We start from the raw sequence: 15,825 nt of genomic DNA on the forward strand, positions 1-15,825 counted from the left end.
TTGGTTTATAACTAATTGAAAGTATAGCTTAAAACATCAGCACTTAAATCTCTTTACAGTGGTCAATTTACCTTTTATTACATGTAGTTATCAACTCTGTTGATAAACCAAACATTCTTTTCCACTCCCCACCGACGCAGAAACGCAGTTTCTTTAGAAACTAAACCCCTTATCCAGAAAGAGAGGGATCTGGGACACTTAATTGACAATACCGCCTTCTACAGCTCAAGGCAGTGTTCCATATAATTTTAGTTTCAAAGTTACAGAGTCGACAAATTATTTTAAGGGTCAATGGGCATCATGATGGTTCTCTCCAAATCTTCTTAGTTCACAATTCAATTTACTGGGCCAGAAAGCCAGCATTCTCGTGTTTGACCTGAGACCCCTCTCTTGCCTGTACTGTGCAAAAGTAATGAGAGCAAATTTCAACACATTTCAAGACATTCCAACTTTTCAACAAAAACCAGCAATTTTTTAACAAAATGAAATATCACCAAATTCGAACTTTCGACAAATTTTCAAAAGTGCTATTATCTCAATATTTTAGAAATTTTGAAATTGTATGCGAATGTTCCCGCGAAAATTCGAACGAAAATTCGAGAAGATTTGGGAAGATTTGCTAGGTAGTGTTTAATGTGTGTAGGCTTCCTGTAGACACTGGTGGTGAGGCATCCCTCCAATTCTTGTGACCAAAGTGTCAAGAAAGGGGATTGTGTTACTGGTCTTGGTTTCCATTGTGAAATGGAACATCAGCTGTCAACAAGGACAAGTTTATTGACCATGACCACACTGGTAGATTCGTAGGGATACAAAAGCTATTCATGTAGGACTCCACCCTAACAACATATACAGTAGGGATACTGGAATTGAAATTCCAGAAGCATGGAAGCCCACAATCAAACAGGCACAACAGCCAATTGGTGCTGAAGCAGACCCCTAAGGGAACAGGTTCTACAGTTCTAGTGAGGTCAACTAGGATCAAAATCTTCAAATTCAACTGCAACCAACACAAGGATTGAAATGCACCAATCACCAGCAATGGTAGTGCTTCTTATAGTGATACAAAGCCAGTTGACATCATCACCTGACGGAGACCAGCTGCATTAATATGGTCAAAACATCGCTATCCACATCTAAGTGACTCAGTGGTGAGACAAAAGATTGATTTTGAGCTACCATTTCAAACCATCATGACAAACATCTTTCATGATAAAAACCATCATTTATGTATGAGTTTCAGTAAGTTTCATTCATAAGCTTATTATATACAATCTTTTATTTTAATTAACTTACCCATCCCAGTCTGGATCCTTGAAACAAAAAATGCTGTGACATCTTCCAGGGCTGCTCAAGTGAGCCTGGTTATATTCCTCATAAGTAAATCTGATGACCAAACAAAAATTGGATGGGATGCTAGTCCATCACAGCATATCCAGCATTAAGTGACCATATACTTTAGGAGTATTACTAGTCCCCCTGGGCCCAGTTTTTCAAAGTCCAATTAAGCTAATCCTGGATTAATGTTAACATTGATTCGAATCTAATTACTAATCAATTAACATTCTTCCAAAAGAGTTTTGGCCCTCAGTTTTGACTAATAGACTATTCTTTACCTTTACCTTGAAATTAGCCTTTAGAACCATTTTTAACGAGCGAATGAAAACCTTGGTTAACTTTTAATCATAGAATAGCATTAATCAGCTTTCGAACAACCGGCCCTGGAGTCCAGGTAGTCCATCACAGGGTTCCCCCATCAGTATGTTGTTGGTACCCATTTAATATACACCGGGGCGAAGAGAGACAATGGGGAGTAAAGTTTCTTCCAAGGAAACAATACAATAGGAAGCTTAAGCAACGACAACGCCACAAAACAATAGGTTTAATGAGCAAAAACAATCGCTCTGCACATGCATTTTACATTTTGGTACATTTCTTTGCGGTCCTCTGCAAAACAACAAAGTGAAATGACCAAATTCTAGGTTTTTTGGAGAACATGAGCACACAACAGTGAATTTTTAATTTTTTTTCTTAACCTGAATGCCACTCCTACCAATTGGGTTCCTGGATAATTCGCCATTTCTGTAGAAGTTGAGCGAGTTGAAATAATCGTGAAGTAGCACAAATGAAATAAAGTTATATTATCAGGTGACATTTTTGTTTCCATTGCCATCGTCGCTGCTTAAGCTCCCTATTAACAAAGGCAAAACCTTAAATTAAGGGCAAGAATAAAATAATAGCCACACTTGTTCCAAACCTGTTAGATTTTCCACCCAGGAAGGCAATGAAGACCTTGCTGTTTTTGATTTGATTATTTCTCATCTGAACTCTTGCTGTAAACTCCTACAAATGAAACAATGTATTTTACTATTTAAGGGATTTATTTACAGGTTTACCTCAGAACCTTATGAACCAGGTACCTTATAATTATAAAATAACATAGGGAGATACTGAGCATGGTGGTCAGGAACACTAATTTAATGGCATTCAAGGCAGTTATTCAGCATTCAGGTTTGTCAGAAGTAGGTGGCCGTAGGTGGTCAGAGTAGGTGGCTGATTTTGCCATCTTTTAACGATAACCAGACAAAGAGCCCAGCAGAGTAGCCAGCCAAGATAATGAAGTAGATGGTGATTTTCACCAGCTGCTGGCTACCGGAAACAGAACTGTCATTTTCCATTCTGACTTCACAGTGGTTGCGATGAGTTACATGTACAATGCCCATAACAGCTTGTTGCCATGTGAGTAAAATGGACCAACAAAAGTTACCATCAACAAGCCGTAACAGTACACCCATATTATGGGCATTTACCCGTACATGTTACAGTAAGAGGTGTACATTAGAGAGATTTAGCATCGTGTTTACGGCAAACGGCAAACGCTAGGCTGAAATTTTCTCTTTGATGAAAAACAACGAAGCTTTTCTGGTTTAAGCTTATCTCCACCCAGTTGGAGACAGCTATTGAGCAAACACGAAAAAGAGAGAAGTGAGTACGAGAAACAGAAGTTTATGCATTTTAGAACAAACAGCGGCTTGACGTTTCCCATTGGGTGTTAGCTGTAAACGCGAAGCTAAATCTCTCTATTATGGCTTATCTGCGGTGTAATATAATTTAGTCGTTTTCTCTGTTTCATGGACTATTGTCGGGGTTAGGTTAATTGTTGAGGATGTAAATTTGTTTCCTTTATGTCAACTGTGAGGAATAAATTATATTACACTGGAGATGAGCCTACATTGTAGTTAATTGCGTTACAGCCATTCAGAACAACCCTGGAAGGAGAGGGAATTATTCATGGTAGACTTATTAAAAACACATGATGACAGAAGTACTTCAAAAATATTGAGGCAGACACGTCAGATTGACTGAACATCGAACATGATTTCTGCTGGGATTCACAGCACTGCTACCACTCAAGGAACCGGGTAAAATAATAACAATTATAACGATAAAAAAATAATTATAATGGGCTATTTAAGTCTATTGATGTCTTGAATATAATTCAAAAGTGCATGCTACATGCATAATACACACATTACATTATTGATACAATTTAAACTTATTACAAGTTCTCTAATAATTAAACACCTCATCATTTAATTCTTCTTCTGGATCCTCCAAATGGACAACAACCAAAAATTTGCCCTGTTTTTCACAAAGCCACTCAAGCTTAGGAGTGTAGAGCTACAAATTAAAAAGAAATTGCAAATCAGACTACTTTGCTCAGCTATTCAATGAATGTTTCTTTATAATGTGTTGTTCCAGAAAATATCCATACATCCCCCATGGAAGGTTTTTGATTTAAGCCCCCTACACCCCACCCCTCCAAAAATTATAGTTTAGCTGCATACTTTCCTTTTAAACTTTTGTCTTTTGTTATTCAACCCCCATCCCCTCAGAATTTCCAATGACCTTTGATGGCGTGGGCATAAATATTTTCTGGAACCACACATTCAATACTTTGGGCATGCATGTTTTATAAATGAAACTGTCAGAAACTTATCATAAATATGAATTGTTACACCTTGCCAGTCAGTTTTGGATACCACATTGCATGCCTTCAGTCGATTCTTCAAAAAGAATAATAATCGATCTTAAAATATAAAATAAATTTTGATATATCATTCATGTATATATCAGAAGCCAGAGCAAACTGTGAGCTGTGTGACAATCATTAAATACCCCATGTTCACCTGAACACTGTACTAACCACACACTTTGAGCCACCTCTTGCCCTGAAATTGCATTTTACAAAATATCCCATTCTGCAGGCTCTCTGGAAACTGGATGATTGTGAACATGTGTGAAGCAACATTTAAATATTTATAGCACTGGGAATGAATCTACCTGTCATTTGGAACTCAGTCACCAATTAAACTAAACCATGCTTTTATGTAATGATCTCAGAAAATTCTCTATAATTATATCTCCTGATTGCGTTTATGTCTACAGGAAGAATGCACTCCTACATGTAATACGGATTGGAGCCAAGATTGTATGGGACAACATTGATTGCCTGGCAGAATGAATGCCTGGATCTTGGGACACGTATCTGGCCATGGCATCCGCAGACTTTTTGGCAGGGGCAGATGAAATCACAAAGAAGAGGGAGCCTGGGATCAAGATCAAGAAAGCACTCTCTAATCTTCGATTATTACTAGACAGTATATAATTTTAATTTTAATACAATGTACTTGTCGGTAATTTACTCTGACTACTGTATGTGGGTGGTTGTTAACCTGCTTAAACAGCTCCACTTCCTGTTGCATGCCACTGGGAGCAGATACATAAACCCGGATGGTCTGCTGCTGAACTGGGGCTTGAAGACTTGACGACACCAGCTGATGTACTGAGGGCGCTACTGCATTCCAATCATCTGAAATGGAATTTAATCATGGCATCAAATTAACTACAGGTGTATGTGGCTAACTACGTGTAATTTAGGGCCTATTCATATAAGCCTGGTCGACCGGGCCGGCTCGGTTTCTGAGATCTCGCCTCAACACTCTTTTCTTTACAAAAATTTCGATTTGTTCATATGAGAAGGCGGGCTGGCAAGGTTACCAAGAGCTGGAAATTTTTTGTATACGTATGAACACTCCAGCCCAGATACAGGGACTGTCCAGGACGAAACATTTTCAACTGCATGTGGCTTGTAAGGTCGCTGACAAGTCGGAACGCTGTTCCACGGGTATTTTGGGGGCCTTTTGGACATTATTATTTTTTCATCTCGGTAATCCGGATTAAATTTCCCATATGAACAGAAGACAAAATTTGTCCAGCCTACCAGGCCAGCCCGCTTATCGGGCTCATATGAAGAGGCCCTTAGGCAAGGTTAAGATCGAGACAATGCTGATCAGAGGTAACTCCTCTACACAGCTCAGGAGTGACCCTTGAGCCCTCACAAGGAGGGGGGGGGGGGTCTTCGTGGTTTGCATTTGCATTTACTTGCTGGCTGGCCTGAGAAAGTTATTTAGCCTGCTTAATTTTCATTGCATTCCAATGTTGTCTTCTCGTCAGACAATAACGACCTTCAGTCGCTCTAGGTATCTCCTTTCTCATGCCTGACTGCTGCCCGACTCCACCAACCTTTTAGGCACCAGCTCCCAAGCTCATCTAATTGTTGATGAGTTTAACTTGTGACAGAAATCCATTTCTACATTTTTCATTTTCTATGTATATCAAATTAAAAGAAGGCTTAAATTAGTGACTTATGGATGAGGGGGATTAGTTGCTAAAGAAACTGTGGTGCTGCGTTGGTAGAGAGTGGAAATGAATGTTTGGTTATTCAGTCGAATCTGTAATAAGCGGCACCGTATTAAGCGGTCACCCTCTACTAAGCGAGTCCCGAAAATTACTTCCCTTATTTACTGTAATCCTGACATGTATTAAACGGTCACCTCTATTAAGCGGTCGGGGTCACCCTACTGACTAAGTCCCAGCGAGCTGTTTCTATTGTCTTGACCTGTTTTAAACGGTCACCTTGTAAAAGGAAACCACTTAAATATGGTAACAAATAGCGTGCCAGGCAATTGAGCTTCTAATGAGCTACACAATCGTGGCATTAATGTTTTACTAGTCTGCTTCAATACCATGCTCTCATTTGTCATACCATTTTACCACCGAACTTTCTTAACCACGTAAGTGATGTATTCTGTGCAACCTGTATTAAGCGGTCACTTAGCCATTCTCCGAGGGTGACCGCTTAATACAGGTTCGACTGTAATTATCAACAGATCAGAGTTGGTAATTAAGTCACAGGTAATTTGGCCACAATGAAGAGATTCAAGTGCTGACATTACAAGCATTACATTACATTAGCCCTTCATCAAAGAGACTTAACCAGTGATATTAGCAACACAAATTCTGTTGACATTTTTACATAAGACATTGCTTCTGAAGCACCATTGATAACATTCTCTATAAATTTCCATTTTTTCGTTGATAGCTCTGGCCTGTTAACTTCTAGCTTTTACGTGCACATGCATTTAGATGTTAGATGACCAGGAAGAATTTTTCTGACAAATGCATGAAAAACTAAAAACACTGTTTTCTGGCCTAGTTAGATCCATTAAAAATTAATTTAAACAAAGGTTACTCTTTCACCTGGTCTGCAATCCACAGCTTTTACAGATGTAATTTAAGTGTACAGTTGTATGCTTTAGAATCAATTTTATCCCTAAGTCCTGTTTTGCTGTTGGTCATCGACAGAGAGTTGGTGAATGGTAAATCTAAAGAACTAGCACTCTTTTGTGTCCTTCCCACATGTACACATTAAGCAACAAATGGAAAGGCCCACAGGCAGACAACTTGACAAGAAGACAGAGACTACGAGACCTGGGAAATTTGTCTACTAAAATTTTGTGAGACATCTTTTGAAGTAATATATGAAACACAAGACAGAGTGTTTCATCACATATCACACACCGAGAGGAGAGTTGAAAATACAATGCGTAGCGGAGTATTTTTGAAGAACTTCGAGGTTTTTGATATAACTTCTCAAACAAACTGATTTTGAAGGAGAAATTAAGGATGCAAAAACGAGGAGTTTTTCAACAGATATCCAAACACGTCACAGTGCACGATTTCCTTTGTCTTTGGCTTTTGAATTATTAATGAGTTTGAGAAAGACCACTTACCACCTCTTAAATAAATGTAGATGGCATAGGTAGGGGCCTCTTTTAGCTTTGGGGCTCTGCACGGAGGAATTACTGGTATCAAATTCTATCACTATCCTCATACTCAGTCTAGTGCATAAAGATCAACAGTAACAGACCCTAATACCTCTACTGATGTTTGTAAAAGGACCCTCTCTCTCCACTGGACTATGAAACAACTCAGGTCCTCGAAATGATGTCACTTGTGTCAAGCTGTCCACACTTGGATCACTCTCTAATGACGGTGCCCAGTAGCTTTCCGTCGTAATGTTGCCCACGATTTCTAACTTGTTTTCGTCTCGTGATGACATCGTCAAGTACTGTTGGAACTGCAGTTCAAGTTCCCGTTTTGCCTGCAATAAGTCTTGTACTTCACGCTCCTTTGATTCTCGATAGATCTTGAACTGCCGCTGAACTTTGTCACGTTCTACCAAATTGAAGAACATTGTCACTTTAATTAGCTTTTAATTTATTTATAATTATCTATGCATATGACGCATTTGCAGTCTACCTACTCCCTTTTATTTGTTGAGCTATTTTCTAGACAATGATTAGGAATGTTTTACACTTTCTTATGTACAAATAGGTGAAGGTCAAACTCTTAATCCAACTAGTTTTCAGACCTTCAAATCACTCCTGAATTGCAGGTGTTTCCACATAAATACTCCCTAGATTTTTTACCCAGTTGCATGAATTTGCAAATTGCACCAAATTAAGTCTGCTTTAATTTATCATTTCTGGATACAGAATTCTATTTGCTCATGGTTTAAGGGTGTCTGTACAATATGAGTGACACAGGTCGATCTGCGGGAGGTGCATGTACATTATTTTATAACTGTCAATTCTAGACAACGTTAATTTTAGAATCTTTAGAAGCACATCCTTCTGTGTAATAGCTAAATGGCTACAATTGAGAAAGGGAGGTTTAATCTGATTAGTGTCAGAACTATTCTGGCCTCTAGCCATATACAATCTCTTGAATTCCATACATTTCCACGCACATAAAATGTACTTACTTAAATTTTGCAAATTTGCAAATTGCACCAAATTTGACCAACTGCTTTTTTCATTTCTGGATACAGAATTCTATTCACTCATGATTTAAGGGTGTCTGTACAATTTGCGTGATATCAGTTCTGCGAGGGGTGCATGTATATTTATAACTGTCAAATCTAGACAATGTTATTTTTAGAATCCTTGGCATGAAATTCTTCAATGGAATAGCTTAATGGCTACAGTTGAGAAATAAAGGTTTAATCTGATTAGTGCTGGCAGTATTCGCCTCAATCCGGCCACACACAATCTCTTGAATTCCACATATTTCCACGTACATACTTCCTTAAATTTTGAACCCAGTTGGATAACATTTTAAGCTGCACTAAATTTGCCTCGGTCATTTCTGAATGCAGAATCCTACTTTGTCATAAGTTAAGTGTCTGTACAATGCCCTTAATGTCTGTTTTAAGAAGAATGCCTGTGTGTTAACAGTTGAGACCAAGGTTTAATCGAATTAGTTTTCTAGCCACATAATCTCTCTTGAATTGTACATACTTCCAACTGGGCATGGTTTTCTAAAAATCTGCAGTTGCACTAAAATTTGGCCTGTTTTAGTTTGAATGTAGAATTCTTATATATAATTAGTACCTGACATTGCTTAAGGGCGACTACACAATTCATTCCTACTTAAAGGATGTGCAACCAAACCATCACATTAATTTTGCTAAGTTAACCCTATTCTTCCGACATTAAATGTCCGTCGGGAACAATGTGCTTAATTCATACTGGTGAGTCTTTGGAAGAAGTCTTCCAAGTGCAGGCAACATCAACATGTACATTCTCCCTACTGTTCTCTACATTTCTTATGAAACTAGTTGAGGGAATTTGTTTATCAATCAATGCATTTTATCTCTGCTGATCATTTCCTTTATTCTCATGATCTGAATGTTTGATCAAGCCGCGATATTGTGAGGAGAAAATAGATGCTGATCACTAACGGGAGTTACACTGTAAAGGGTTAACATCACAGTGTTCCCCAGCCCAAGGAGACATTATGTAGTTCCAGAAAAAATAGATTCCCCCTCCCCACATCAAAAAGGGTAAAGTCACACTATGAACCGAACTAACACACACGGTTTGAGCTTAACCCAGTGCCTATAGCATGAAGCAACCACGAGTATTACGAGTATTGCTACTCCCCCCAGATGGGATGCTAGTCCATCGCATGGTTACCTCTGGACAGCATTATGTAGCCGGTACCCATTTATACACCTGGGTGAAGAGAGACAATATGAAGCAAAGTCTCTCGTCTAAGGAAACAACAGCAATGAAGAGGCCAACCTACAATCTTGAACAATTCAATTCAGATTTAAAATTAAGACCACCCTCCCCCCTCCCACCCACCATTTCAATGATGGAAAAATGCCATGTTTTGCTTGGCGTGCGAATTCATCATTGAATTTGTTGGGAGGGTGATTAGTTCTTTTTGTTATTCTGTCAAAGATTATAGCCTTAAACCACCATCTCTACAATCTTTTGATCAAAAGTCCAACACACTTAGAACCACTAAATAAAATATAACACCAAAGTTGTGCTATATTTGGCCTGCTGTCCAAGGAAGGATGGGGGGAGGTAGAGCTGGAGCTCAAGTTATCTGGAGACTGCAACAAATAGGGAATAGAACAGTGCTTTGACCACATGCTTCATCACTGTACTTATTGACATTTTAAAGAAACAGCTATTAAAGCAGCAGAGCTTGTTAAACAACAGGTTCAATGGTCCCCTTTGATTCTTGCTGACGCACACTGATCCCGTTTTCTCATAGGAAGAACTGAAATGTTTTGCTTAACACAACAATAAGAAAGAATTTCACACAAAGGACAATTATATTAGAAACTTCAAGAACACATACTGCTCAATTTGATTCAAAATGAATTCAATGTTCTGGAGCATGAATTGACTTGTGACACTTTGACAAATAGGGTTTTAGTTACTGAGGGTCAAATTATAAAAAAATGTGACCTAAAGGGCAAAACAACACTTTAAGTTAGAGGGAGGTTTAAATTGAATTATCATGGGTTCAAGTTATCAACTGAAGGGGCAAATTACAGCTGAAAATGTATGACACAAATCTAGAAGGAATCCATTTTGGTTCGAGTTGGCACAAGCTTGGAGTTACCAATCCATGAGTTGGTGTTACTGCAAGTCAACTGTATATTTAGTGATGGGGAGGTGCAAAGACATTTTGGGACCTTTTTTGGGAACAACGTTTTAATAGTAAGGATTTTTATGTGGAGAGGAATGGACTTTTTTTTATTACATTCTGCTCATTGGAATTTTTGGATCCAGTTAATAGGACATTTTTGGGGGGAGTAACAACGTAACCTCATTTGCACCTCCATGTTAATAATACAATTATGGCTATCCCCAACACTATCGTAATCCTGGAGAGTCTTCTAATTGGACTGAGTCGACGTTATTTTGTGATAATGTCATCTCAAAATGCCGATTGGCTCAAAAACTGCCATGTAATCATGGCAGCATGACACTTAAATGGGTTCTGTGCACAGATCAAAATTATACTTCTGTGAATAGCGTGCAACATTGGGTGGTGTTGTTTATTTCTTTTCATCTCAGTTTACTAAGCTTCTACCACTGTTCAAGAAAAATGTCTAATTATCTTTGTTTTGTGGTGAGCAAAATGTTTAAACCTAGTAACTCATCTATTTCATCAACAGTATTTTTGTTATTCATGGACTAAATTTTTGCATTTTCTTTGTTTAGGCGTAAAAATTAAAGCCAAAAATTCAAATAACCTGCCGCAAGAAAAAAATTTGCACACTCATATTACCATGGCTAAAGTTTGACTGAAGTAAGAATTTCTCTTTCAATCAGCACACAATTTGTCCTGGCTTTATTTGTTTCCCTTCTCCACTAAAAGTTTCTATCAGTTAAAAAACTAAATTTGATTTTGAGATGACATAAGGTTACCACTCCGCCCAATACGGGATATATTTTCTCCCAACTAGCTGTCATAATAAAGTGGTAATGTCGTCTAAAAAATCAAATTTATTTTATAATGTTATGTCACTGGCCCTACTGTCCTTATTTCTCAATGCACAATAACTGTACATGTGATAACTGAAGATTTTGATAAACATTTGAAGACGAAAATTAGCGCATTTAGGAGCACAAACATTTCCCATCAGAAAACACATCAGAGATGAGTATAAATTGAGACAAGTGGATAATATGAAGGCCAATTTTTTATCTTAAAGAAATGCAGAGGAAAACTTGAGTGACTGACTTTTTTATTTTCCAATATGGTCACCCCTCAATGATAAGGAGTATGGGCCAGGCAGTCAGCAGATGTTTACACATTTGAACTTGAGTTTTAAACAAATCTACTTTATTTGAAGCCTTCAAAAATACAGATTTGGGTAAAGCATTTCATTGTTGAACAGTCCTTGGGTAAAAAGAGAGTCTGTGGTATTCCAAGTAGGATTTGATAATTGCAAATGAGTGTTCGTTTGTCTGTCATTTGTCTAATTTGTGTCTTCAAACTATCAAGTGTGTTTACTGCAAAAAGGCTGTTTGCAATCTTAAACAGGAGAATGAGGCAAGCAACAGCTCTCCGTTGTTCTAGAGTGGGCCATTTCAGCTCTTGTTCAATGCTTTTTGTTCAAATGTTCAAAATACATGTAATACACCGAAACTCAACATTCAAGGTGACTCCATTCATGACAAAATTTTTGTTTGAAACTGAACATATCTGAACTTTCACACTTTTATTTATGTTATAATACAGTTCTTAATAAATTACCTACATTCACACAACCCACTACTTGCATATACAGATTTTTTCATCTTAAATTGTGCATATAATCATTATATTTTATAAGTGTATACTTTAGCTGATAGTTTTGGTGGTTGAAGGAGGAACAAACATTGCTTGTAGTCGTTGTAGTATCAGACTACCTGGCAATACATACGACTTGAGCTTAATACTTCCGTTCCATTTGGCCCCTTGTATCAAACACAAGTACCATGAGCTTTTGGCTTTTCAGTCCATAAATGAAATCCTCACCTGCGACTATTCTTTAAATGACATTACAATTAAAGCACTTTGATCTCCTGTCACACTGTTTACACAGTGTACATCTGCACGCAAGCTAGCAATAAAAAAGATAGAAGTGTGACAAAACACAGACTTGTGAAAAGACGTCAAGATGAGCGGCTTGCTTTTATTTGTGGACATAATGATTCACAACTAGCCATAGCTATAATTCCTCATATTTCTCTGCAAATACCAATGCATTTTACACAGGGTTACTAATTAGATCACCGTAAGCCTGTTTGAATGTTTCAGTTTTTTAATTAACGTAATCACCAATTGTTAAGGCGCATTTCAGCTGGATCCAATACGGTTCAAGTTAAAGATAAGGATTGATCTAAGCTACTAAGTTTTACTCTACTGATCTTTCTGGCACAATTTCAACTACATGTTGATAATACGTTTGTGGGATAAAATGATTTGTCGCAGTTTTTACTACACTAGGGGATTGAATTACTTTTGAGGTGTTACAAATTGGGCTAAAATTAAGATAGAGAATGTTACTTTCTATAATTATACCTTTTTTTCTGATAAGTATCTCACCAACTGTACAATTATGCAACTGCCATTACCTTCCCTACCACATGTAACATGCAACGATGTCGAGCAATGCATTTTATAACCCTCAAAAGGTGAAAAATGTTTCTCCTTGGGAAATTACATATACTTATAATAAACTTTAACCATAACATTAACCTAACATTAACCAAACAAGATGCCAATAAATGCAAGCCCTAGTCTCCATCCTTCCCAGCCGTACTTCCATAACACGACACAACTGCATGTAAACCCGGAGAGTCAAATGTTCAGACGCACAAACTGTATTAATAATATTATTATCACCATCCTTGCGAGATTCTTAACAAAAACACCTGGTTGCATGCCTTCCATATTGACCAGTCCTCTAGCTGCTAACAAGATCCCAAGGCACTACATTGCACAGGGACATTAAGTTAATTTAATTAAAAAGATTGATCTCTGCTTATCAAATTACCAAGGGGACACAAGACAAGGTACGCACAAATTGCGTGTTTCGAAGTGTGAGACATTTAAAAGCGTTTTCAACAATGGACAATCCACGGTGAAAGCAAAGAAAATTAAATGAATGTGTTTCATCACGATTTGCATTGTATTTGTGCTCATTTCACACTCAACCAAGCACAGGCTTACAATGTAATTAAGCTTAAAGACTTGTATAGAAATCACTAGAAAATCGATTACTAAAAACACTTATCATTCAGCAGCGCCAATTAGCTGAACAATCCGGTATTCAATTGGAATAAATAGCAGTTTTTTCATCACTGCACAGGAATGGTATGGCTTAATTTCTGCTTAATTTGTAATCTACAAGAAAGTTCTCACGCCAATGCAGAGAAAAGTTTAAGTTACTATACGTAAGCTCACGCTTAAGTTTCTCGTAAATTGACACAGATCAAAAGCTCACCTTTCTCAAATGCAACAGCTCTTTGGAGGGCTTGTTCCTTGCCTTCCAGGGCCATCCCCCTTTCGTTCCTTAACTTCATACAAGTTGCTTGTAGCGCCTTTATCTCTCCGCGCAACCTCTGATTTTCGCTGTGAAGTTTCTCCCTTCGAACCTCAAGCTCAGCTATTTCAATTGCTTTATTCTGTAGTTCGAGATCTCTACGAAATCTCTCCGTTTCTGGCTCTTGGTCAATTGATAGCGCGGAGCGAAGACTAATGCTCTTGGTCACCGGTTTATCTCTTGTACTCCTCCTGCTCTTTCTCTTTCCAATTCCAAACGAACCAACTGACCTCACAGAGGTCGTTTTCCTAGCTGGCGCGCTACTACTACATTCAATGGGTATCTTCTTAGTAACCCCAGATTCAAATTTCTCTGAGAATTCATCGTCCTCGACGACTTTCCCACCAGCAATGGAACTCGCAGATCCCATAATCTACTCCAACAGTTGTCGCGTGACTATAATCCAAGTTTGTGCAAATTTTCATTCACGTCGAATCGTTCAAAGGCAGCGACAACGAGAACTTCGGCGCCATGTTGGAAGTCCGCCACCATTTCTGTGTGGTCGTAGACGGGAGTCTTACGGATGAAATCTCGAAATGACGCAAGTTGTAAACGTTAGGAATTCCCGTAGTGAACATCCGTTCAATAACATAACCTTGAGAGTTCAACAGGCTATTTCCCTCCTCTTTTACGTAACTCCCGAGACTATAACATCAAAGCATTCCCAAAGCGCATATTTGACATCCAAACGCGCGACCTCCGTTTGTTTTGCCCCGTAGCCAGCGTGCAGGAACAAGTCATCAGCCAATCACAGAGCAGAAACCTATCACAAGCAATGCAGCTTACAAATGCCGACTTCCGGCTAATCACTCTTGTTGTCAATCTTGACATTGTTTTCATTGGCCAATTTCCGGAATTTCATAGCAGGGGATATTTGAATCTGGAGTACTTAAAATTCTCCAAATCAAAACACAGATCATGAGTCATGAGTTTCCTTCCCGTTTGGGATTCAGGTTTTTACGTTGCAGTCCACTGGTGACAAAATAAATGGCCATCTTACCATAAAATCTGTGGCCAATGCTAATGAAGTTTAGTCTCCGGTGAACGTTCATTTATGTCCAACTGAGGTGTCCCAACGGGAGGAAGGGTCGGAGGTTAATGTTTTCGCACCAAAGTGGGTCAGTGTGCGACATTCCTGAGTGTGCCTTCCGCATCCGTCGACCGTTGCATAACTTGCGGGCTAGATTGCAGAATACCCGTCCCACCAAATATCTAACTTAAAAAACTGCAAAAGTCCCGCAGTCATCTAATTTGCATCCACTACGGACTGCGGACCGCGGAAGCACTTCAGTTTAATACTCCATTACGGGACTACGGACCGCGGTAGCACTCCAGTTTAATACATTCCTCGTTCTTTAATCCATCCAGTACTGGACTGTTGAGCGCGGTAGCAAGGACCACAGGTTTCAGAGTAATGCACCTTGCGAGTGGACGGCTATTCTGCAATTGCTCAACTTTGCGTTCCACTTAATAAGCTAAAAAAAAAAAAAAAGGGTGAAGTGGAAGCCGAGTTCATTTTCCATACCAGTTTTCAGACCAATGCGCTCAAAAACTTAAACCTTTGAGGCGGCGCATACTCGAGTATATAGCTTGTTTAAGGGACTAACCCCCTCCCCCTTAAAGCCCTTCCCCTCCCTTCCCTCCACAGTAAGAGGGGATGCTTCTACCTCCCAACAAGAATTTGAACGAGCAAAGAGACCTAGACATCTTGCGCTCGTTTCCAGTTTCGAGCGTACAGGTATCATGCTTGAAGACAGGGGATAGGACTGGGGAAGGTGATAGGCAAGGAGAGAAAACATTTGTAAGACAACGCTTTAAATTGGACAACAGCAAAAGATTAGGAGTAGGGACCGGGAATTAAGGGTACTGAAAGTGTCCACCCACCCCCTCCCCCTGTTAACAGAATAAAGCTCCGACAAAAGGTTACGAACGTGTTGGTCCAATATCAGACTAACATCGTCTAGCACCATGGACTTCTGCTGGCACCCCGTATTGGACGGTGTTTCTGGTCAAACGTTTTG

The 15,825-nt window shown here is 38.9% G+C and overlaps 1 protein-coding gene across 1 annotated transcript in view; it reads right to left on the reverse strand.

Moving 5' to 3' along the window:
• LOC146472343 (nephrocystin-3-like) overlaps positions 1 to 14,478 on the reverse strand; it is a 49,810-nt gene extending 35,332 nt beyond the window's left edge. The window contains exons 1-6 of the mRNA XM_085119702.1: positions 13,706 to 14,478; positions 7,279 to 7,578; positions 4,734 to 4,870; positions 3,583 to 3,678; positions 2,255 to 2,340; positions 1,294 to 1,383 (exon numbers count right to left, since the gene is read on the reverse strand). Coding sequence (XP_084975828.1) covers positions 1,294 to 1,383; positions 2,255 to 2,340; positions 3,583 to 3,678; positions 4,734 to 4,870; positions 7,279 to 7,578; positions 13,706 to 14,174 — 1,178 coding nt within the window. The 5' untranslated portion in view covers positions 14,175 to 14,478. The remainder of the gene's footprint in view (positions 1 to 1,293; positions 1,384 to 2,254; positions 2,341 to 3,582; positions 3,679 to 4,733; positions 4,871 to 7,278; positions 7,579 to 13,705) is intronic.
• Positions 14,479 to 15,825: the final 1,347 nt, after the last annotated feature.

The sequence above is a fragment of the Pavona decussata genome, unplaced genomic scaffold (genome assembly GCF_977016875.1).
Source record: "Pavona decussata unplaced genomic scaffold, jaPavDecu1.1 SCAFFOLD_100, whole genome shotgun sequence".
NCBI classification, from domain to species: domain Eukaryota; kingdom Metazoa; phylum Cnidaria; class Anthozoa; order Scleractinia; family Agariciidae; genus Pavona; species Pavona decussata.